Source organism: Emys orbicularis, chromosome 3 (genome assembly GCF_028017835.1).
Source record: "Emys orbicularis isolate rEmyOrb1 chromosome 3, rEmyOrb1.hap1, whole genome shotgun sequence".
NCBI lineage: Eukaryota > Metazoa > Chordata > Testudines > Emydidae > Emys > Emys orbicularis.
The window spans coordinates 101,262,057-101,282,232 of NC_088685.1; the positions used below are offsets into that span (position 1 = coordinate 101,262,057).

The 20,176-nt window shown below is 39.8% G+C and overlaps 1 protein-coding gene across 1 annotated transcript in view; it reads left to right on the plus strand.

Annotated features, from left to right (window-relative positions):
* Positions 1-20,176, plus strand: part of LAMA2 (laminin subunit alpha 2) — a 344,610-nt gene that overhangs the window by 255,663 nt on the left and 68,771 nt on the right. The window contains exons 41-43 of the mRNA XM_065401428.1: positions 712-875; positions 5,905-6,043; positions 10,879-10,981. Coding sequence (XP_065257500.1) covers positions 712-875; positions 5,905-6,043; positions 10,879-10,981 — 406 coding nt within the window. The remainder of the gene's footprint in view (positions 1-711; positions 876-5,904; positions 6,044-10,878; positions 10,982-20,176) is intronic.

Sequence of the window (20,176 nt, forward strand, 5' to 3'; positions counted from 1 at the left end):
ACTGCTCTAAAATAACTTTGCTATAATGCTATGATTTTATGGTCTGATACTTTAGTAATATACATTCCCATTTCTATCCCTGATAATTTGCAAAATATTGAATTTCAAAACAGCCACTGGTCCAAGAAATGATATTTTCTATCCTGCACCTCAAACAAGTGTAATTTTGGGGAAAATTCCACATTTGGGGGGCCGGGATTAGAAAACCTTTGAGGTTGTTTCTTTGGGGGAAAAGTGGTGGCTATTTCAAAAGTGTAGCCCTTAGTGATATGGATTAATAAGCAAAAGTGCAGGTGAGTCAGGCAAAGGTTCACGATAAATAGAATTTGTCTTATGGCTTGGCAGTTTATCTCAGGGATATCACCACAGCATAGTATAAATATTTCTGCATCCATAATTTAGAAAATATCTCCGTAAGAGTGCATGTGTGTGAGTGTTGTGTATAAAGTGTGTGTTTATCTTTTCTCATAAATCATTAAGAAATAAGGAAGAACACCAAGTTCAAGATAGTCAAGTCTTCAATGGAATAGTGGCGTTCAAAATAGCCTAATTGTCCCCATATTTCAACACTGATGTGTTTTTCCTTATTAGTTCACTGAAGTTTTATTAAATGTCCAAGCATATGTGATTACATCTCATAGAGAAACAATATGCAAAGGACTATGATGTTTGCATTCAGCTCTTTAAACACCTTTGTTTTGTGGCTTTCAGTATTTAGACAACTTGGGGGATAAGATGCAACCAATCGCTGATGAGCTGAAGGATAAAATAGATGATCTAGCCCAAGATATTCAGGATAGGATGCTTCCAGAAAAGGTGTTGCAGGCTGAGAACCATGCAGCCCAACTGAATGAATCATCTGCAATACTGGATGGGTAAGACAGCCATTTCTTGATACTTCTAAAACTCTCATAGCCTAGTGTCTAGTATTCCCTGACAGAAATAGAAGGAGATTATTTTCAGACTTTAACTTCTGTGATTATGAATATACAAGACTCTAATGCTCTATATAGAGCCCAATTAGGAAAGGCTAGATTCATTTCTTTGGAGGAGCATCAAAAGTCTGAGTTAGATATGGGACTTAGGAAGGTATTGTACATGTCTTGGGCTATATCCAAGATAATCAAACCCAAACATTTCTGAAAATGAACCAGTAAATGGAAAGTACGGACACTTTCACAAGAAGTTCTCCTATTTAAAAAATATATTTTTTCAATCTGATCTCTCCTGTGCCTTGTACCTTGTGTTGTCATTTACACCAGGGCAAAGTGAGTGCAAACTGGTGTAAGATGTTACCCTTCTCATTTAGTGACATTTTTTACAGTCACTTTTCCACAGTAATATATGACACTGCAACAGGCAAGGAGAAGTCTGTTTATCTTTGTATGTTTGAAATTGGCAGCCTTTAAGAGTGTGCACTTGCTGACTCTGGGGTAAAGGAAGCAATTTAAGCATCACTTTCAAAGCAAATTGAGAATACCTAAAACTTGTTCCCAAAAGCTTTGGTAGATTATTGTTTAGAATTCAATTGCTGAGCTCCCTCATGTCATTTGGAAAGAGTCATACAAACTGATGTGATGTGCAACAGACTGTAGAGAGGCAGGTGCACACAAAATACTGTTGCCAAAAAGTTCCTGTGGCCATTACAGCATAGAAGAACAGAACTCATAGCATCTGCTTTAGAAAGTGCAAATTGCTACAATTTAAACTGAAGGAAAGTCTTCCTGTAACAGGGAGGTGTTGCCCCTTTGGGGCTGGAGGACCTGGAGCTAGCCAACCCTGATTACTAAAGGAGTCACACCTGTGTGACAGTGGCTGATTCTCCTATGCAGAGCAGCAGGTGGCTGCAGTGAGGGGGGAGGTGTGTGCAGGAAACAGTATCCTGAGATGCTATTGCTGATTAGCAGCTGCAACCATCAAGACGGCTCTTGCAGAGACATTGAATTGAGCCCCGGTTCTGGGAAAGACTTGGGACCATGTTGAGTTTGTTTGAGAAACTCTGAAGAAGAGGAAAGCAGAGATGGGGGGGGGGGCATAGAGCAACCTCTAGCTATGAGGGGATGCTTGTCACTCCCTGCTATGCCTCCTTACTTGCTGGTAATCATGGGGGGCAAGGCTTGTACTCTCTCCTCCTTTGATAGATTAAGGTAACTCAGAAAAAGGCACATGTATCAGTGTGTCCAGATGCGGCGCTATTGTGAATAGTTTGCTCTGCATTAGCTATTCCAGTCAATTTCCTCATGTAGACAAGCCCTTAATCCACCAGAGGGTAAAGAACTCAGGGTATAGAACCAGTCAGGAATTTTTGACAATTTTTGTTTTCAATCAGGAAAGTGCTGATTAGTTAAACCTGAAACTTTTCACAGAAAGGTTCCTCAGATTCAGGATGGACTTTCTGGTGAGAAAGAGAGTGACACCAACCCATCCAAGAATAGCCAGTTGGTTAGGACACTGAGATGGGATGTGGGAGATCCTGATTCAAGTCCCTGATCTGCCTGGTTCAGAGCACCACCAGGCTATAGAGTCACTCTCTCAATCTCTCCTGCTTGAGCTATTCCACTTTGCGTACATAATTAAATATTCACTGGGCTAGAAAGAGAGAGACTCAGACTCTGTAGCCTGGTGGTTAGGTCCCTCACCTGGGACGTGGGTGACTTGGGTTCATAGCTCTGCTCAAATCAGGCAGAGCAGGGACTTGAACCTGGGTTACCCACATTCTAGGCTATTGACCACCAGGCTATTGGCTATTCTGAAGCGGGTTTGTTTCTGTCTTATGGTTTTTTGCAAAATGTTTGAAAGATCTCAGTTTTGTTCCAGGGCAGAACTAAACATATTTCAAAACCTCAAAAAAATTTCACAACATGGAATTATTGTTTTCCAGCCAGCCCTACTCATAAACTGATAAGCTTGAGAAGGTTGATAGACTATCCAGTAGATGGTGTTTATACAAAAACACCATTGAATGTCATACAAATATGTCACTCAGAATATGGTTCGGCTCTACAGAAGGGACTATATAAAAATAGCACTGGGGGCTCCCTGTTTATTGTGTCTCTCCAATTCCATATCAAATTTAATGAATTCACAGATGAAAAAATGCTTTTTTTCTACTTGTCAGTCAAGCTGGGCTTCCTCCTTCTCATGCATCATCATATCGCTGGTAATAAATATCCTGCAAACCATATATTATGCTCTTTGTTACATTTGTGCAACTGCATTGTCTGCAATTTGTGCCCTCACTTGTACCCGAAGTTACAGAGATATAAAAGGGGGCATCATTTGATCTACCAAACATTTATTACCAATGTTGATGTATCCAGGGGTGAAAGTAACTTAAAGGACTTACCGGTACGCTGGAGTCCTGAGCGGGGCCTCAACCGGAAGAGGTGTGGCCTCAACCGGAAGAGGCAGGGCCTTTCAATATTTAAAGGCCCTGGGGCTCTAGCTGTGGCTGGGAGCTCCAGGGCCTTTAAATCAACCGGGAGCTACCAGCTGCAGAGGCGGCTGGGAGCCCCAGGGCTCAGGGGCGAATGAAAGGGCCCGGGGCTCCAGCCGCCGTGGAGCTCCTGGCCCTTTAAATCACCGTGGGAGCCCTGCCGCCACTACCACAGGGCGGCAGGGCTGGGGCTAGGGCTGGGGTAGCGGCAGCAGGGCTCCAGCGGAGATTTAAAGGGTCTGGGTCTCCGGCCGCTGCGGGGAGCCACGGGCCCTTTAAAGCACCGCCGGAGCTTCGGCAGCGGGGCTTGGGTGGCGCTTTAAAGGGCCCGGGGCTCCCCGCAGAAGCTGGAGCTCTGGGCCCTTTAAATCACCACCGGAGAAGCCGGTCCAGTCGGGCACGGCGTACCGGCTCTTGCTGGTATGCCGTACCGGACCGTACTGGCTTACTTTCACCTCTGGATGTATCCTCAGCTTTCATTTTCAGAGCCCAGAGTGAGTTTGCAGGGCTGGCAGTTAGGGGGAAAATATTTTCATATGCAAGTTGAGCAAATTTGATATGGCATCAATGAGACACACATTGTGGAGTTGCCTGCTGCTATATTTTCATAATAAAGCCCCACTTTGAAAAGGGAAATGATCCCCAGGATCTTAAAGCACTTTCCAAAGTAGCACTGGCCAAAATGTTCAGACCTCGGTAGGTAAAGTTAGGCTCATAGATAAAAGTGGCCTAATTTTTAGTGGGGTTGTACACATCCAACTCCCATCAACTTCAATGGGATTTGTGTGTCCAAAACATTTCTATAACACCTTCCAGATGAATGTTTCAAACTCCTTTACAAGCAATCATGAGTTTAGTCTCACAACGACACTGTAAGGTAAGTAGTATTTTCACCATTTCATAGATGGAGAGACTGAGGCTATGTCTAGGCTGCAATCATTGGGTGTGATTGCAGCTGGAATAGACATACCAAAGTTAGCTTAAAACTAGCTAGCTCAGGTCCCAGAGCAGTGAAGTTGCTTCAGCATTGGCTGTACAAATCTGCCCAGAACCCTGCTGCTGCAGCTTCACGGATCCGGGACCCAAGCTCGCTAGAGTAAAGCTAACCTCAAGTATATCTACTCGAGCTGCAATCACACCAGTGATTGCAGTCTTAGACATACCTTGAGCAATGAAGAGGAAGAGTGACTTGCTCAAGGTGTAGCGCTCAGTGCGCGCAAAACACGGATCTCTTGATCCCCGGTAGCCTGCTGTAACACAGCCTCCCATCTTTGGCCATTTTTGTTTTTTCAAAGCTGCTACATGGATAAAATCACATCTTTTAATGTGTATATTTTTAAAACTCCCACAGTAACTTACAGTTTGGAACAAGCAATTTATCTCGGTGCCCACATCTTTTTCAGATAACTAGCAGGTCCAATTCTAAAGACTTGTGAGTAGAAGCTCTTAGCAGCTATTTCCATGCCAGTGTACAGTATCCCTGGGGAACAAGCCACACAATTACCTCAGATAAAGTATCTGATTTGATACTTGCAAAATTACCAGTTTCATATTCAATGGAGTCATATCTGAAAAGTAATCTTTAAAAATTGAAGCTTTTGATGTGGTGTTATGTATGAGATCAAGGGGGAGAGGAATTGCACAGTCTTGTGTGGGGATATCCTGTCACTGTCGCCTTGTGTCAGGATAAAGCTATTTATCTCAGACGCCTAGACACTAGATATTTGTACTTTCTATTAACTATCTATGGTATTTATATGGACCTCATTACCATAGTAGCTATGTGCCTCACAATCTTTTGAATGTATTTAACCTCAGAACTTGGCTAACCTCACAGGGGTATTGTTATAGCAATATTACTAAGACACGGAGAGACTAACAGTGATTCTACCCTTAGAGCTGAAGGTGTACTTTGTGACCTGTACTAGCTCTGAGCAAGCTAACATGCTAAAAATAGTGTAGCCGCCGGAGGAGCTAGCCACCCCGAGTAAGTCCTCAGGCAGCGAGCCCTTCACGCTGCTGCAGCTACATGGCTATTTTTAGTGAGCTAGCCAGGGTACATCTTCTCAAGATGGAAATTACATCTCAAGCTCTAAGTGTAACTGTCCTGTGACTTGCCCAAGATCACCCAGGAAGTCTGTGGTGGAGCAGGGAATTGAATGTGGGTTTCCTGAGTTGTAGTCTAATGCCCTAACCACTGGACCATTCTTCCTTTCAACGTGAAATAGCTCCTTAACCCACGGTATACAAAACTATTGTTTCTCCATGTGACACTATGAAAATAAAATTTGACACCCCCCCCCTTAAACACTTAGCACCCACACTCTGGAAACCTCAATTATGGCATTGTGCACTAGAGCCAATCATTAGAAATCTGGGCTGTTTGGCTCAAAGTGCCAATGCATTTTGCTCTGTTGAGCTACAACTGCAGTTTTTAATGGTGTGCTGTACCTTTTCCACCCTAACAGAATCCTTGCTGAAGCTAAAAATGTCTCATTCAATGCCACTGTAGCTTTCAAGGCATATAGCAATATCAAGGACTATATTGATGAAGCAGAGAGAATCGCCAGGGAGGCCAAGGCCCGTGCAAATGAAGCTATGCAACTGGTAAGAAAAGTGAATGGTGTCTGTTGGACGGGAAGCTCAGGCTGCTTCTATACTCCAGGCTCCCTGCACCCCCTTCATTCCAACTTCCATGCTCTACTATCCTACTGCTCTATCTATACCCTCTCCTACTGCAAGAGCCCCCAGTTCTGAGATTATCTCTCCACATACTCTTAGTCTATGTCCCTCCTGATCCCATTTTCTCCTCTGTGCCCCCTATCCTATCCTTTTCTGGACTACTTCCCCTTTATTTTTATCTCTCTCTCATTCCCTTCTGCCCATGCGTCCCTTCACCCCGCATCCCTGACTCAAGCCAGCAGCTGCTGCAACAAAACCTCAAGACAGGAGCAGGTCAGTTTCAAGTCAATGTTCTGAAGAAATCTTTATCTTGGCAATCCCCCACAATAGCTCCCTAAAAATATTTAAGGGCATTTCACCACAACAAGGCCATTGAAACAAAACAGAACTGGAGATGGTGGGGCCAGTCCATTCTGCAGATGTGATGAGCCACACAAACTTAGGAAGACTTTTGGGGAAGGAATGGCAGAACGATTTTTAAACACTGGAAGCAAAAAACTGCATTTCCAAACTGTACCAAGCTTCACAGAAAAGCTTCGTCCCCAAGATGAGATGCAACAAGTAAAATTTCAGGGGGTTGGTTCTTTGGGCGGGTCAGAGCAACTAGAGGGATTTTAAATGGGTATTATAATGGGAAGCTAGCTCTTTAACTTCAACTATGCAGGAACTACCTCTGCTCCACAACAAACTCAGCAGAGGCAGAAAGCCAGGGATATTTTGTATTGGGAGTAATGAAGGAGTTAAAAGCTTATTTATGGAGGCAAATATGTGACCAACTGACCTGCACTTGACAGACACACAGGCTAAAAATACCCCTGCAGATGACAGAAAACAGTGAAATTGGAAAGTCCTTATACCAGATAAAGAAATTGCACTGATACAAATAGCTAGCAGAAACAATACAAATCCCTGTGGATTCAGAGTTACAAGGCTAGAAATAAGGACAATGTGACCAGTCCATATTCATGAATAAGATAATAAGGTCTGGATTTTAAATCGGTGGTTGTCACATTTTTAGTAACTTCAAATATTAACTTACGGTTCAAGTAGCACTAATTACTGAATTTATCTCTTGATGGGAAAATGGTGCCTCACATATTGATATGTGCTGGTGATCTATAAACATAGTTCCTTCTATCAGAATTACCAATTTTAACACAAAGGCAAATAAAGAGTAGTGGGTTTATTTTCAGAATAAAAAAACAGAAAAATATCTCTATCTTTTGGTCCTTTGATGCCTCAGAGACAGTGAGGGAGACAGATGTTATGATGGTTGAATGGGAAAGGGAGATGCAATAGTCAGGAAACAAAGCAGGTGATTGCTATATGGCTACAAAAGGGCATATGTCAGAGAGGCAATGAACCAGCTGATTATACTATATAGAGAAAAAGGATAGATAATTTGAAATGGAATGAAGAAAGGATGTGGATAGTGTGATATAAATAGAGACAAATGTTTAGCAAGTAAGGAGACTAAGGCATGATTAAGGCAGCATTTTTAAGGGTGCTCATTCTTATGGATTCAATCGGTATAGCCTAATTTGTTATATGCAAGTTGTATAGAATAAGGATCTAATTGATAGAAAAATAGGAATGTGGAGGAAACTGCTGCCCTTTTTAAAGTAATGAGTTTAGGAAAGTTCTTCTTGCTAGGTATTTGCCATTCCTACCCTACATAACCTATAATAAAATACCTACTTCTGTATCACACAGATTCTTAAATAGAAGTGTGATATATGGCCATTTTAGGGTTTTATTTATGTTAATGGAAAGGATGCTTTCTTTTAAAATGAAGTTGACAGTATTAAAAGCTAGAACTAAAGAGACTAAGAAGCATTGCAGTAGCAGGAAGCCTGATAGATGACTAGAAAAGCTAATCCATATTTAAAAATATGACAGAAGAATTCCTCCCCTGATTTTTTATGATGGATTCATTCTCCCTTTTAAAAGCAAAATAAATTAATCACTGATGCAGCTCCTCCAGCATTCAAGCAGCTTACCACGGCCCATTACTTAGCATGGGTAGCGATGGTGATCGGGTCAACTGACTGAAAAGTTAAATCATGATAAAGGATTTGGCTTCTAGTTCAGAGTTTAGAATCACAGTTTTAAAGTGACGCTTCAAGAGATATTTTAAATGTGATCACTTTTTTTAAAAGTGCAGGTGTGGTGTACTAAGCAAGATCAAGGGACTAGGGCTTGCTCTATATTACAGAGTTAGGCTGACATAAGGCAACTTGTGTCAACCTAATTATGTCAGTTGCTCCCACTGACGCAAGTGCCATACTACACCGACATCCTAACTCCATCTCCTCGAGAGGCACAGGGCTTGTGTCGGTGTAGTTAGGACGACGCAGTGTAGTAGACACTGCATTACTTACATTGGCTGGTGGCTGTCATTCTGGTCAGTTTCACAGCTCCAGCCATGACAAGAAAGCCTGGGGCCCATGGTGGCCTCCAGGTAGAGCCTGACTGCCATCACAGCTCCTTGCTCCCAACCGCGCTGCTGCCTGTGCTCCCCACTCCTGCTGGCAGCCCTGCTGCATCTGGGCTCCCTGCTCCCAACCGTGCTGCTGTCCGGACTCCTGGCTCCTCGCTCAGGGAGCCGAGAAGTTTGGGTGGCTGCCCCCTGCTCCTGGCAGGGAGGCGAAAAGCCCAGGGGGCTCTATGAGTCTGAGTCTATTGGTAATGTCTGTGCTTTTCGTTAAGTCAATATCTTATTAGCCACAAATCACCAAAATGCACACTTTGCATAAGATGCTTTGATTAGTTGACTCTTTTTGAATAGCATATTTCCTTTTAAATTGTTTTCAATCTGTACATCTCTATTTATCTCTGAAAAGGTCTTTGTAAATATTATCTTTATGCTGTATGTAGTGCAATCAGGACTGCTGGCACAAATACCAGCTTGGCCCTAATTACTCAGCCCCTTATTCAACCCACATCTTGTTTTTGCATTGCAAATGCCGCCTTTCCAATTCATTTTATCAAATATAAACTGCTTTAATAGCCAGTCAAGCAAGCCCAGCAAATTGTTAATAATAACAAAAATGATCATTAGATCTGAAGTTCCATGCTCACAGAGTGATCATTCCCTAGCTTCTGAAGCGCAAAGGGGAAAAGAACATAAAAACATAATCTGATTTGACAGGTGTCAAAACTGGCCAAACATGCCTCCTTCAGGAGCAATTCCCTTGTTGCATTGGAGATCAAGTAATGATTCCTCACGGATACTCTTTTTAAGGGATTATGGGTATCATTGTTTACTATACGTGCAATGAATTACATTAGCTGTTACTCTGTTAAAAATAGATATATAAAACCCAGCTCTGCAGTTTTTATGGGTATGTTGAAATCAGCAGTTCCGTGTGCACGGTGACTGCAGACCTTGGGTCTGTGAAGCCCTAAGTGAGCTTGGAAGTGTGGAATACTATTGCACAATAATGCAGTCACCTGGATTTTGTTTCAGGAGAGCACTTAAGCACATGCTTTAGTCAGTCCCTATTCAGGAAAGCACTTAAGTATGTGTTTCATTCCTATATGATAACAAGGAGCCTGAAGCTGGTAGCTGTGTGTATATGGAGTACCGCACCGTAAGAAGTAAAATGCTCCCTTACAGAGAACCACATTGTGAGGGTGTATTGAATTTCCAAAGAATCCAGGGCTTCTAACAAGATTGTGATATCAGCAGGCAAATGTATTGGCTCTAATGTACAACAGAGAAGTGGGAGAAATCTGCAAGTGTTCAAAAATATGACCTCTGGGCTTTATGGGAATATAAATATTAAATAATAACAGTATCATTTAATTGGCATGTAGTTAATTTTTAAGTACATGTATCTGCCCTGAAAAATGAAAAGTAGTTACTTCTTAATTACATACTAGTTACAAGGCTATGACCCATGACTAATATAAAATGTTATCTGGCTGTCAGGAGTATTCTCAAAGAAATGCAGTCTGTATTATGGAGTGACTGGAGTTCATTCTCTCAAACTGAACAGTAAATGATTCAGATTCTAGAGCATTTCCTAGCAAGTTAAAATACTAATTTAATTTAGAAAAACAGTTTTTCCTATCAGTCAACCTTTGAACTGTAGGTGCAGCTTTGTGTGTTTCTCAAAGAATGAGATTTTTAAATAGTATTTAGTAGTTAAGAATTTCAGATTTAACTACACCTTACCATTTTGTCCCCCTCCTAAGCCTATTTTCATTCATTTTACCTTGACTGACTTGGTTTGATTCAGGAAATACAATTGCTATGAGAACATCTCGGTGGTCTATATTAGAGTCTGTGTTGTGAGATCTAGTCTATTTATTAAATGTTTCATAGCTGTTGTTAGGGAGAAGTACTGAACTGTATTATATTATGGTGTCCATAGTTGCAGGAAGAAATCCAGACTGAAAAAATATGCTTACAAAGATTTGAAAAAAATCTGCTCCTAGATTCTATTCTGCTTTCACTACATTCAGAAACAATTTCTCTTTCTCTCTCTTTTATTAACTTCATCATTGACATTCCAAGGGAGCCCTGGTTTCTTGTAAAAATAAAAGTAAATTAATAAGTGAAAAGTATTTTATTAATCTCTGTTGGAGGACCAGTATAATGGCAGCAGCATATAATTCAGAGTACATTGATGACCGCTTAAAATTTCAATGATTCTTCAGCTAGATCTTCCTCCTATTCTTTTTATTGCTTTAAACTTGCCCTGAACCAGCTTAAAAATACTTTTCTGTAAATGACACTGCTTGTTGGCCTGCAGGCATCTGGTCCTCAAGGATCACTGAAGGATGGTGCCAAGAACTCGCTTCAGAAAAGCTTCAGGGTTCTTAATGAGGCCAAGAAGTTAGAAAATGATGTTAAAGGTATGTGTACTGTATATGACATTAGTTTATGTTGATAAGCTACTAAGATCTGGTATGTTCCTAGTGCAAGGAAGACACATCAGTGGGAAATGAAAAAAAAAAAAAAAAAGCTCAGCCAGGGGACACTGTGACCTAATTCAGAGCCTTAGACCACTAGGACATCCTGATAGCATGAAATGTAACTTTATGACTATTTATTTAAGACTAGCTTCAAATTCTGACTGTGGGTCCATGCAAAGTCTTATTGAAGTAATATGTGCCTACATGGGCTATCTGGGTGTTCGGTCCAGTAGGGCTACTTGCTCCCTGATACTGGTGGGCAGATAAGGGGGTGGGTAATGGTGGAGCCTTAGCTTCATCACTGATTCACTGGCTACATTAGGTGAGCCAGCATCATAGGTGGTGAGTAATTTACTACTGTTACAGGCCAGCAATAAATTACTACCCCACCAACCTAGGAGTAATGATGAAGCAATGTAGGCTTTGCAATGAAGAGCTATGTCTCTGAGTCATAATGTCTCCCTGGACTATTCATGGCTTGGTGTTAGAGCTGGGAAGAGAATTGAGGGTTTTTCCACTGAAAATTTCAATGAAATAGGGAAAAAAATGTTTTCATCAAAATTTTCATAGGAAAATTCCAATTTTTCATTAAAAAATTACAATGTTTCACTTTTTAATAACTGAAAACCATAAACATTGAGCCCCAAAACTGCAGATTTGGGGCTAACAACTGTCAAAAACCAAACCAATTTCAGTTTTTAGCAAAAACTTTTTTGCTGTTTAGTTTTCAGTATTCCAATGAAAAAAATCAAACATTTTTGAGGAAATGAGACACTTTCAGTGAAAATTTTCATTGAATCAAATGCAATTTTCTATAGCAAAGAATTTTCATCAGAAAATTTTGACCAGCCATAATTGGTGCAGCTGATGCATTATTTCTTGCTGAGGGCTTTGCTTAAAGTCAGATTCTAACCCTCAAAATACGTGCATTACCTTAATATATAGTAAAGCAGGTCAAATCATATTTATATATAATGTATTTGAATATTTTTCCTATCAATTTTTGAACATATTATTGGTTAATATATTTGTCATTATTTGACCAGTACATCTTGCAGCCAGTAGTAGCCTACTTCCAGAGTTTTTTATCCAGATAAATCCTAAACTGTTTTATAAACTTCTTAAAGAGTATACAAAATCACTTCTTGTAACACTAATGAAAGCCATCTCTGGATGGAGTAGAATATAACATCTGTTTAATAGTTGTCAACAACCCTCCATAACAGCTTAGGATAAAAAGTGAAGAATACCTTATTGGAATGAAACTGAAGGGGAAATATTTGGTAAGCAGAATACAGTTACCCTCTTTGAATTTGGCCAGTACTCTGAGGTTCCCACCTCTGCGCTTGTGGAAAATGCTAGGGGTCTTTAATGATCACAAGTGGTCTTGACTGCTGTTTTTATGTCAGCCAAAGAAAAACACCTCCAGAACTATAGCATTTGGGGTCAATGGTTTAATAAAAACTTGGAAAGAAGGGTGCCACCTACTGAATCAGCCTTTGAAGGCCTTCTATCCAAGTACTAACCAAGTTTGGTTTAGGATATCAAATCCAGGGTAGTAACTTTGTGGCTTATTTCAAATTAAGATCCAGTAACTTTGACATGCATTCCTTTGTTATAGTTTGAAATGTCATCCTGGATCTTTTGGAAAAAAGCTATGTGCAATGATCATAGCATCTCTTGAATTTTGAGTAATAATCATGACATAGTCGGATCAAGCTTAACTGGCTGAAATTATCATAGCAATCTAGGGACACCTGGAAATAACCATGAAGACAGGAATGTTACAGTCCTTGGAAGCCTGTGAGAAGAAACAGATATGGGGCCTGCAAGGAAATAAAAAAGATGGCATCCTGTAAATAGAGAGACTGACATGATTTTTCTTGCTTACAAATTGAAAGCTGATCATAGTATCTGACAATCAAGATGATTTCTTTGCTTTATGCATCATCACTAGAAAATCACCAACAATAAGATTCTGGAATCAGGTCATAGCTGGTTATTTCCTTGATAATGCCTAAAGCCATCTGTAGTGATAACATTCGTTATAAATTGTTTTTGTTAGAACGTAAACAAATTTTGTTCAGAAAATGATTGGGTCCAGTCCTTTGGTCCTTTTCCTGCAAAACCCCCATTGACCGCATGCAAGTTGTAGTACAAAAGCATAAGGTCTAAGAGATCAAACCCTGAGGAGGTAGATCTTAGTGTGTCTTTTTGGCTTTTTGCACTTAAACATATTTTGGCAGCCCTAGGAATTCAACCAACAGAACATATTTAACATGCAGTAAGTAGCTGTCAGGTTTAAAGAGATCATTTATTATGTTTTACTATCATATTCTCTTTGGGAATTAAAAACATTTTATTACAGTCTAAAAGTGCAGGAGATGTGAACATTTGTAGCACTGATAGCTTGTAAAGCTGGATGTACATTTTGGTTGCCCATTCCATGAAATTCTCTTGTTTGTCTTGACTGCAAGATTTAGTAAAGATATAGTTTATTATTATTATATATTATGAAATTTGAGAGCAGCCCATAGTAACATGTGGTGCAGATCCACCAAGCCGTTGGAGAGTGGGGAGCAGGAAGTAGTCAGGTGAGGGAGGAAGGATGCCTATCTCTCTAAACTCACAGGCATTCAAGTAGTAAACCCCTTTCTGGGGTACAGTTTACTCCATCATGCACTGTTGGCCTGTTTCAAAGACCTGTGTATAGGGGACAGTAGAGATCTGGCTCTATCTCCTCCCCATCCACTTTGATGACCACATTTATTTTGAATACACAGTGCCACAAGCAGTGGAGCACGGTCCATAACAATGATTGATATATTATGACTATTATGATATGGGATTCTATGAATAGAGAATTAAAGGAGGGTAATAAAATTAATGCTATGGGTTTATGGAAAATAGATCCTGTCAGACTAATTTGATACCTTTTCTGATGAGATTACAAGTTTGGTTAATAAAGGTAATAGTGTTGATGTAATATATGTAGACTTTTGTAAGGTGTTTGACTTGGTGCCACACAACATTTTGATAAAAAAACTAGAACAATCTTAAATTAGCATGGCACACATTAAATGCTGGTTATCTGATAAGTCTCAAAATAAAATTGTAAATGGGGAGTCATGATCGAATGGGTGTGTTTCTAGTGGGGTCCCACAGGGATTGGTACTTGACCCTATGCTGTTTAACGTTTTTATTAATGACTTGGAAGAAAATTTAAAATCATCACTGGTAAAGTTTGCAGATGACACAAAAATTGGGGGAGTGGTACATAATGAAGAAGACGGGTCACTGATACAAAGTGATCTGGATCCCTTAGCAAGCTGGGTGCAAGCAAACAATATGTGTTTTAATATGGCCAAATGTAAACATCTAAGAACAAGGAACACAGACTATATTGATACAATGGAGGACTCTATCCTGGGAAGACTCTGAAAAATATTTGGAGATCATGGTGGATAATCAGCTGAACAAGCGCTCCCAGTGCTATGCCGTGGCCGAAAGAGCTAATGAGATCCTTAGATGCATAAACAGGGGAATCTAGGAGACGTTATTTTACCTCTGTATTTGGTACTGGAGCGACCACTGCTGGAACACTGTGTCCAGTTCTGGTGTCCACCATTCAAGAAGGATGTTGACAAAGTGGAGAAAGGAGCCATAACATGATTAAAGGATTAGAAAACATGCCTTATAGTGATAGATTGAGCTCCTTGAGTCTATTTAGACTAACAAAGAGAAGGTTAAGGGGTGACTTGATTATAGTCTAAGAACCTACATGGGGAACAATGGGCTTTTCAATGTAGCATCACATTGGCATTGCATGATCCAATGCCTGGAAGTTGAAGCTATACTAATTCAGACTGGAAATAAGGCGTACATTTTTAATTATGAGAGTAGTTAACCACTGTAACAGCTTACCGAGGGTCATGGCGGATTCTCCATCTCTGATAATTTTGAAATCAAGATTGGATATTTTTCTAAAAGATCTGCTCTAGGAATGACTTGGGGGAGGTTCTATAGTCTGTGTTACACAGGAGGTCAGAGTAGATGATTAGAATGGTCCCTTCTGGCCTTGGAATCTATGGCTATCTGAAGAAGTTACACAACTATATTGGAACAGTCATTTATTATGGATACTGCTTCACTGTGCAAGACATCTTGTGCTCAAAGGAAAAAGCGAGGACATAATTTGGCTCAGATATGAGTGAATTCCATATGCATATATAAGCATATCACCTAGCCCTGAAAAAGCATATTACAATATAAATTATATATTTAGGGGATGTTTTAAAATACACTCCAACCAAAGTTTCACTCCTATCAAAATTTACAGAAGTGAAAGTGCAAATAGTGTAAAGTATTTGCAAGACAATTTCAAGCGGAAAGGGACATTTATAAATTCACAAACTAGGTTCTCATCTACAGTCACGCAACCCCACTGAAACAGATGTTTTTTTCATTAGGATTCTTTAATAACGATTTATAGTAAAATTGCTTTGTAGAGGCATAAAACAATGTTTCATTGCATGGATTCTGACCATAATAAAATATGGTCTCAAATTTCACCTGTCCTGCAGAAATCAGTTAAAATTTGTGCCCTGAATGCAGATACAGCAGAGTAAATTCAGTGAGCAGATTTCCCACCTCCCTCTGCTTTTACATCAAAATAATGATGTTACTGGTATTAACATAATCCCTCCTGTACGTGTTGGCATTTCTGGGATGGAAAGTGAGAGCTGAGATTAAAACTAATAGAATTAAACCTCCTTAGCTGCCCTCTTCAGAATCCCTACTGGAAATACAGAAGTGAAAGATGGATGATGGGCACTCTATAAAGAGCTGGTAGACAGAAGTGATCATTAGTTTAGAATTTCTCTCTCTGCACTACAGGTAGTACATTAGTTAAAGTAATGAAAACCCGTAAACCATTCAACTAATCTATCCTCCAGGAAGCCAGGCCTAAGCTATGACGGAGATGGGAATGTTTTCTTGCTACATTATGACATTCTCATGATTTGTGGCCAATTACGCTAGTTATAAAATGGCTGTTAATCAGAAAAATGCCATATATTACTTCCAAAAACTGCTGAAATAGTCCTTACAGAGCAAAACTTCTGACAGCAGCTATTACAATGGAGGTTTAGTCATTTCTCTCTCTGTGGGACTGAGAATTAGAAGGAATAAACTTGGTGGGAGAAGTAGATTCTATTTGTAGTGCTTTGCCTAAGTGTAGAGTTTCGAGAATTTGGCTGTGAGGGAGTGAATGCAGCTGCCTGCCAGCTTTTCTCTCTGTCTGTCTGTACCTTGACAGATTCTCAGCTTGCCAGGAGCAATTTGTCTTCCTTATAATTTTGAATTTACATTTTTAAAAATATGATTGCTCCTGTGCAGATTTGAGATTAAATATGGAGATTAGTCCGAACAGATCAATGAAAAGTGAAGTAAAATTATGTACAAGCTCCCTTTAAGCTGGAGACATAAAGTCAGGTGGCCTCTGAAATCCAGCTCATATCATTTTCTTTAGTTTAAGAATTGACAGCTTGAGGAGACTCTACCCCTCCGACAACAGATGAACCTTTTTAGCTAAAACATTTCACTTCTGACAAGTACAGGTAAATCTCACGCAGGGAATTTGTCCCTACCTGAAGTGGATTTTAGCTGATCTAGTGTGTTGTAATCACTAAATGGTTACACATAGTAGAGCTCCTGTATTAATTTTGGTAACCAGCATACTCTTCAGTACAAACATTACAATCAATACTAAATATACAGGGTTTTTTTTAGTAAAGATTGAGCAACACAGGCTGCATCTCTCTCATTACATCTCTATTTCTTCTGCTTATTCCTGTCTACTGTCTTGCATATTCTGTAGATAAAGAATTAACTTGGGACTCATAATCCTCTTTATAGGATAAGACAGTGGGGAGCAAGAATTCTATTTGCGAAGGAGCAAAACAAATGTAATAGAAGCAGCAAGATATACATATAATTTCACCAGCTAATTTGGACGGTACCCAGCCAACATTGGCTACTGTGTTTGCAGTTTCCATGGTTTTAAAACTACTCTTTAAAAATAATCTAATGAAGCTTCCTTTCCCATTCTTTGGTGTCACGCATTTAACTATGTGTTCTTTATGATGGCGTCTTAGACAATTTCCCTTGAGAACATGCATTGGGCCATGTTACTATAAGAAAACTATATATGTTAGCAGCCAAGTTAAGGTATTTTAATGGTGCCATGTCATCAGCAATTAATCAGTGGCCCCAATATATAAAATCTGCAGAGACCTGAATTATTCCTTAGACATATAAATGGATAAATCATCCTCCATTTATATGTAGCTCCTTAATCACCTACAATACTCAGGCATATATGGTGCCAGATTAAAATGTGGGGAAATGGTTTTGCTCTTATGACTTCTTTATGTTTGTTTATTTTTCTGCTGAGTAGACAATGCTTTATCCCTTAGTGCTATGTTTAACAACAGAAACATAAAAATGATTTGCCCATCTTAATCCAGGTCACAGGAACAGGTGTCCACTGCACAAAACACAATCACAGCCAGCACTAATTGGTGTTCTTGTGCAACCCCCTCACAGAAGCTAAGAACTGAGTGGGTATACAGGGACCAATCCTGCAAGGCATTGAGCCAACTCAATTTCAGTGGGAGTTGAGGGTTCTCAGCATCTTACAGGAATGAACCCATTAACTCCTCCCAGGCCAGAGGTAAAGCATGTTAACTGAGCAGTGTGGACAAACTTGTATTGCAGCTGGTCATGTTGTACCTATTCTCTAGCTAACTGAAGGATTTTGGTCTCCAGCATCTTTCAGTACTAAATATTGAAAGGAGAGGAAAAAATTCCATGTTAAATGAAGCCAGTATATGTCCTGATTAATATACGACATACCTGCTCAGTGCTTAATAAAAAGTACTGTCTGAATGATAGATTTACAACAGGTTATTTCCCAATATTGCCTTTAAGAACTTTATTACTTAGCAAAAATTTTAAGCGAACTTCTCATTAACAATAGTTTTAGGAGCTCCTCCCCTTCCCTCCCTTTCAGCAAGGGACTGCCTTAGGGCATTTATTTATGGCTTTATTCTTCTAATACTAAGAAAACAATTAAAAATACATTTGATAAATTAAAAAGAAAAAATATTAAACAGATGGAGTTTGAATATTCAAATTTAGGAGTTCCGGAGGGACTGAACTTATTAAAATCCATAAAAATTAGTTTGATGCTATGGTTACAAAGCTGGAAACAGAGGTCTGGAAACACAATGCTTCAGAAATATAGAAGGGGAATAATTAGCATAATTTCTGGATCTGGCAGGCTAGAGAGGAGGAGAGGAGACAATTTAAGACCATACAGCAAAATTACTAGAAACACCACCTGAAATGAATAAAGTATGTCAGAATTATTAAAAAATTTATACACACTAATCTTCCAAAAAGGGACCAGAGACATTGGGGAAATATCAGGCAAATATAGAAAATTAAATGGATCTAATTAAAACTGTTTGGAGGCTGATCTTAGTAGACAAGAAATTAGCTCTGCTACATTCTCTGATCATTTAGGACTAGATTCTGATGCCTTTACTCTCATCTAGAAGCACCTTACTAGTAGCCCCACTGACTTGACTATTCAATGAGATTAAGAGTTTCAGAATCTGATGCTTAAAAGTACAAGGCACCTGGGCATCAAAGTTAACCTTTATACTGTAATTCAAACAAGATCTTTCCTGGGGCTTACTGCAGCCTCAACTCACCTCCCTGTCTCCCCCAGCTTGCCCAAACAGGGAGGCTACCTCCTGTTCTATGTGAGGCACTTCCCAGGAGTGAAGCCTTAGCTCCACCCAGCTCAAAATATTCCCCACCCTCCTACCTTAAATAAGAGGAGCAGATTCTTCCCTGGTTGACATTTCAGACAGTCTTGCAGCCCAAAATGTATCTCTCACTTACATGCCCCCCAAACATTGCCCCTCCCACACAGCAGAAGAGGTATAGGTGGGGGCCTCTAGTGCACAAGGGCTTGATCCTGCAATATGCTGAGTGCCCCCAACTCTCAATAAGTTTAAGATGCTTGGCAGGATCAGGCCCTACCTGGGTAGTTAAATGTTTTTTTTCCAGGGAGCCATAGATTTGCTTGGACCAGCTCCCCAGCTCCCCCCAATTTGAGGCCGGCTCCTAATCCTTTCCTTTTTCATCCTCCATCAGGATGACTGCTCATGCTCCAGTGGCTGCTGTCCCTCAGCCCCCTTCCTCTCCCACCGGTGACTGTCTCTCTCTTTCTGCCCTTTGTTGCACTGCCTGACCCAGAGGTCGTGTGGATACGTGTGCGCTTTTTCTCGCTTTTCTTCCCATTTTTTAAAAATACAACTTTTAAAAAAGCGTTTTAAAAAGTGCAAGCTACTAACAAAAGAGCCTCACTTTATAAGGCCAATGTTAATACTGTTCAAATAAATCACCTGGAAAGGAATAAAACACCTAAATACATATCTGTTCATTCATTACAATAATTGGTCAATCAATCAAAGAGACAGCTATTGTGCTGTCATTAGAGCGCATGGGATTCAAGCATAGAGTATATCGTCTATCCAAAGATATTCAGTATCCAAATGAATACTATACACTTGGCCAGTTAATTAAGAAATCAGGAAAATATGAATTTTTTGACACACAAAATCATTCGATTCACCGATAGTAAGTGATTAGCTAGTTTTGAGAGTTACAAAAAATCTTCAAGCCTTTTCATAATCTACGAAAATGCATATCTTGGTTTTATAGGTAATGTACAGTTTTCTTAGATTTTATTTTTAAAAAATAACAATTTGTCTTCCTGTCTGTACACATCCATCTTTGAGAGATTTTAATCTTTTATAATCTATTGACTGGTTTCCCTCAAGCCACATCCAGGAAAGTTAATACCCATCAGTCCTGAGAAAAGCAAATATGCCTTCTCTTTTTAAAAAAGTCTTTGGAATTCTGTAATAGTCACTGAGAAAATTAAAAGTAGTTAACAAAGTTCTTCAGTTCTTGTCTTACTATACTGTTCTGTATAGCAGCTCAAACAGAGGGGTCCCAACCTGTTCCAAGCCAGTATGTGCCACTGTAATACAAACAATA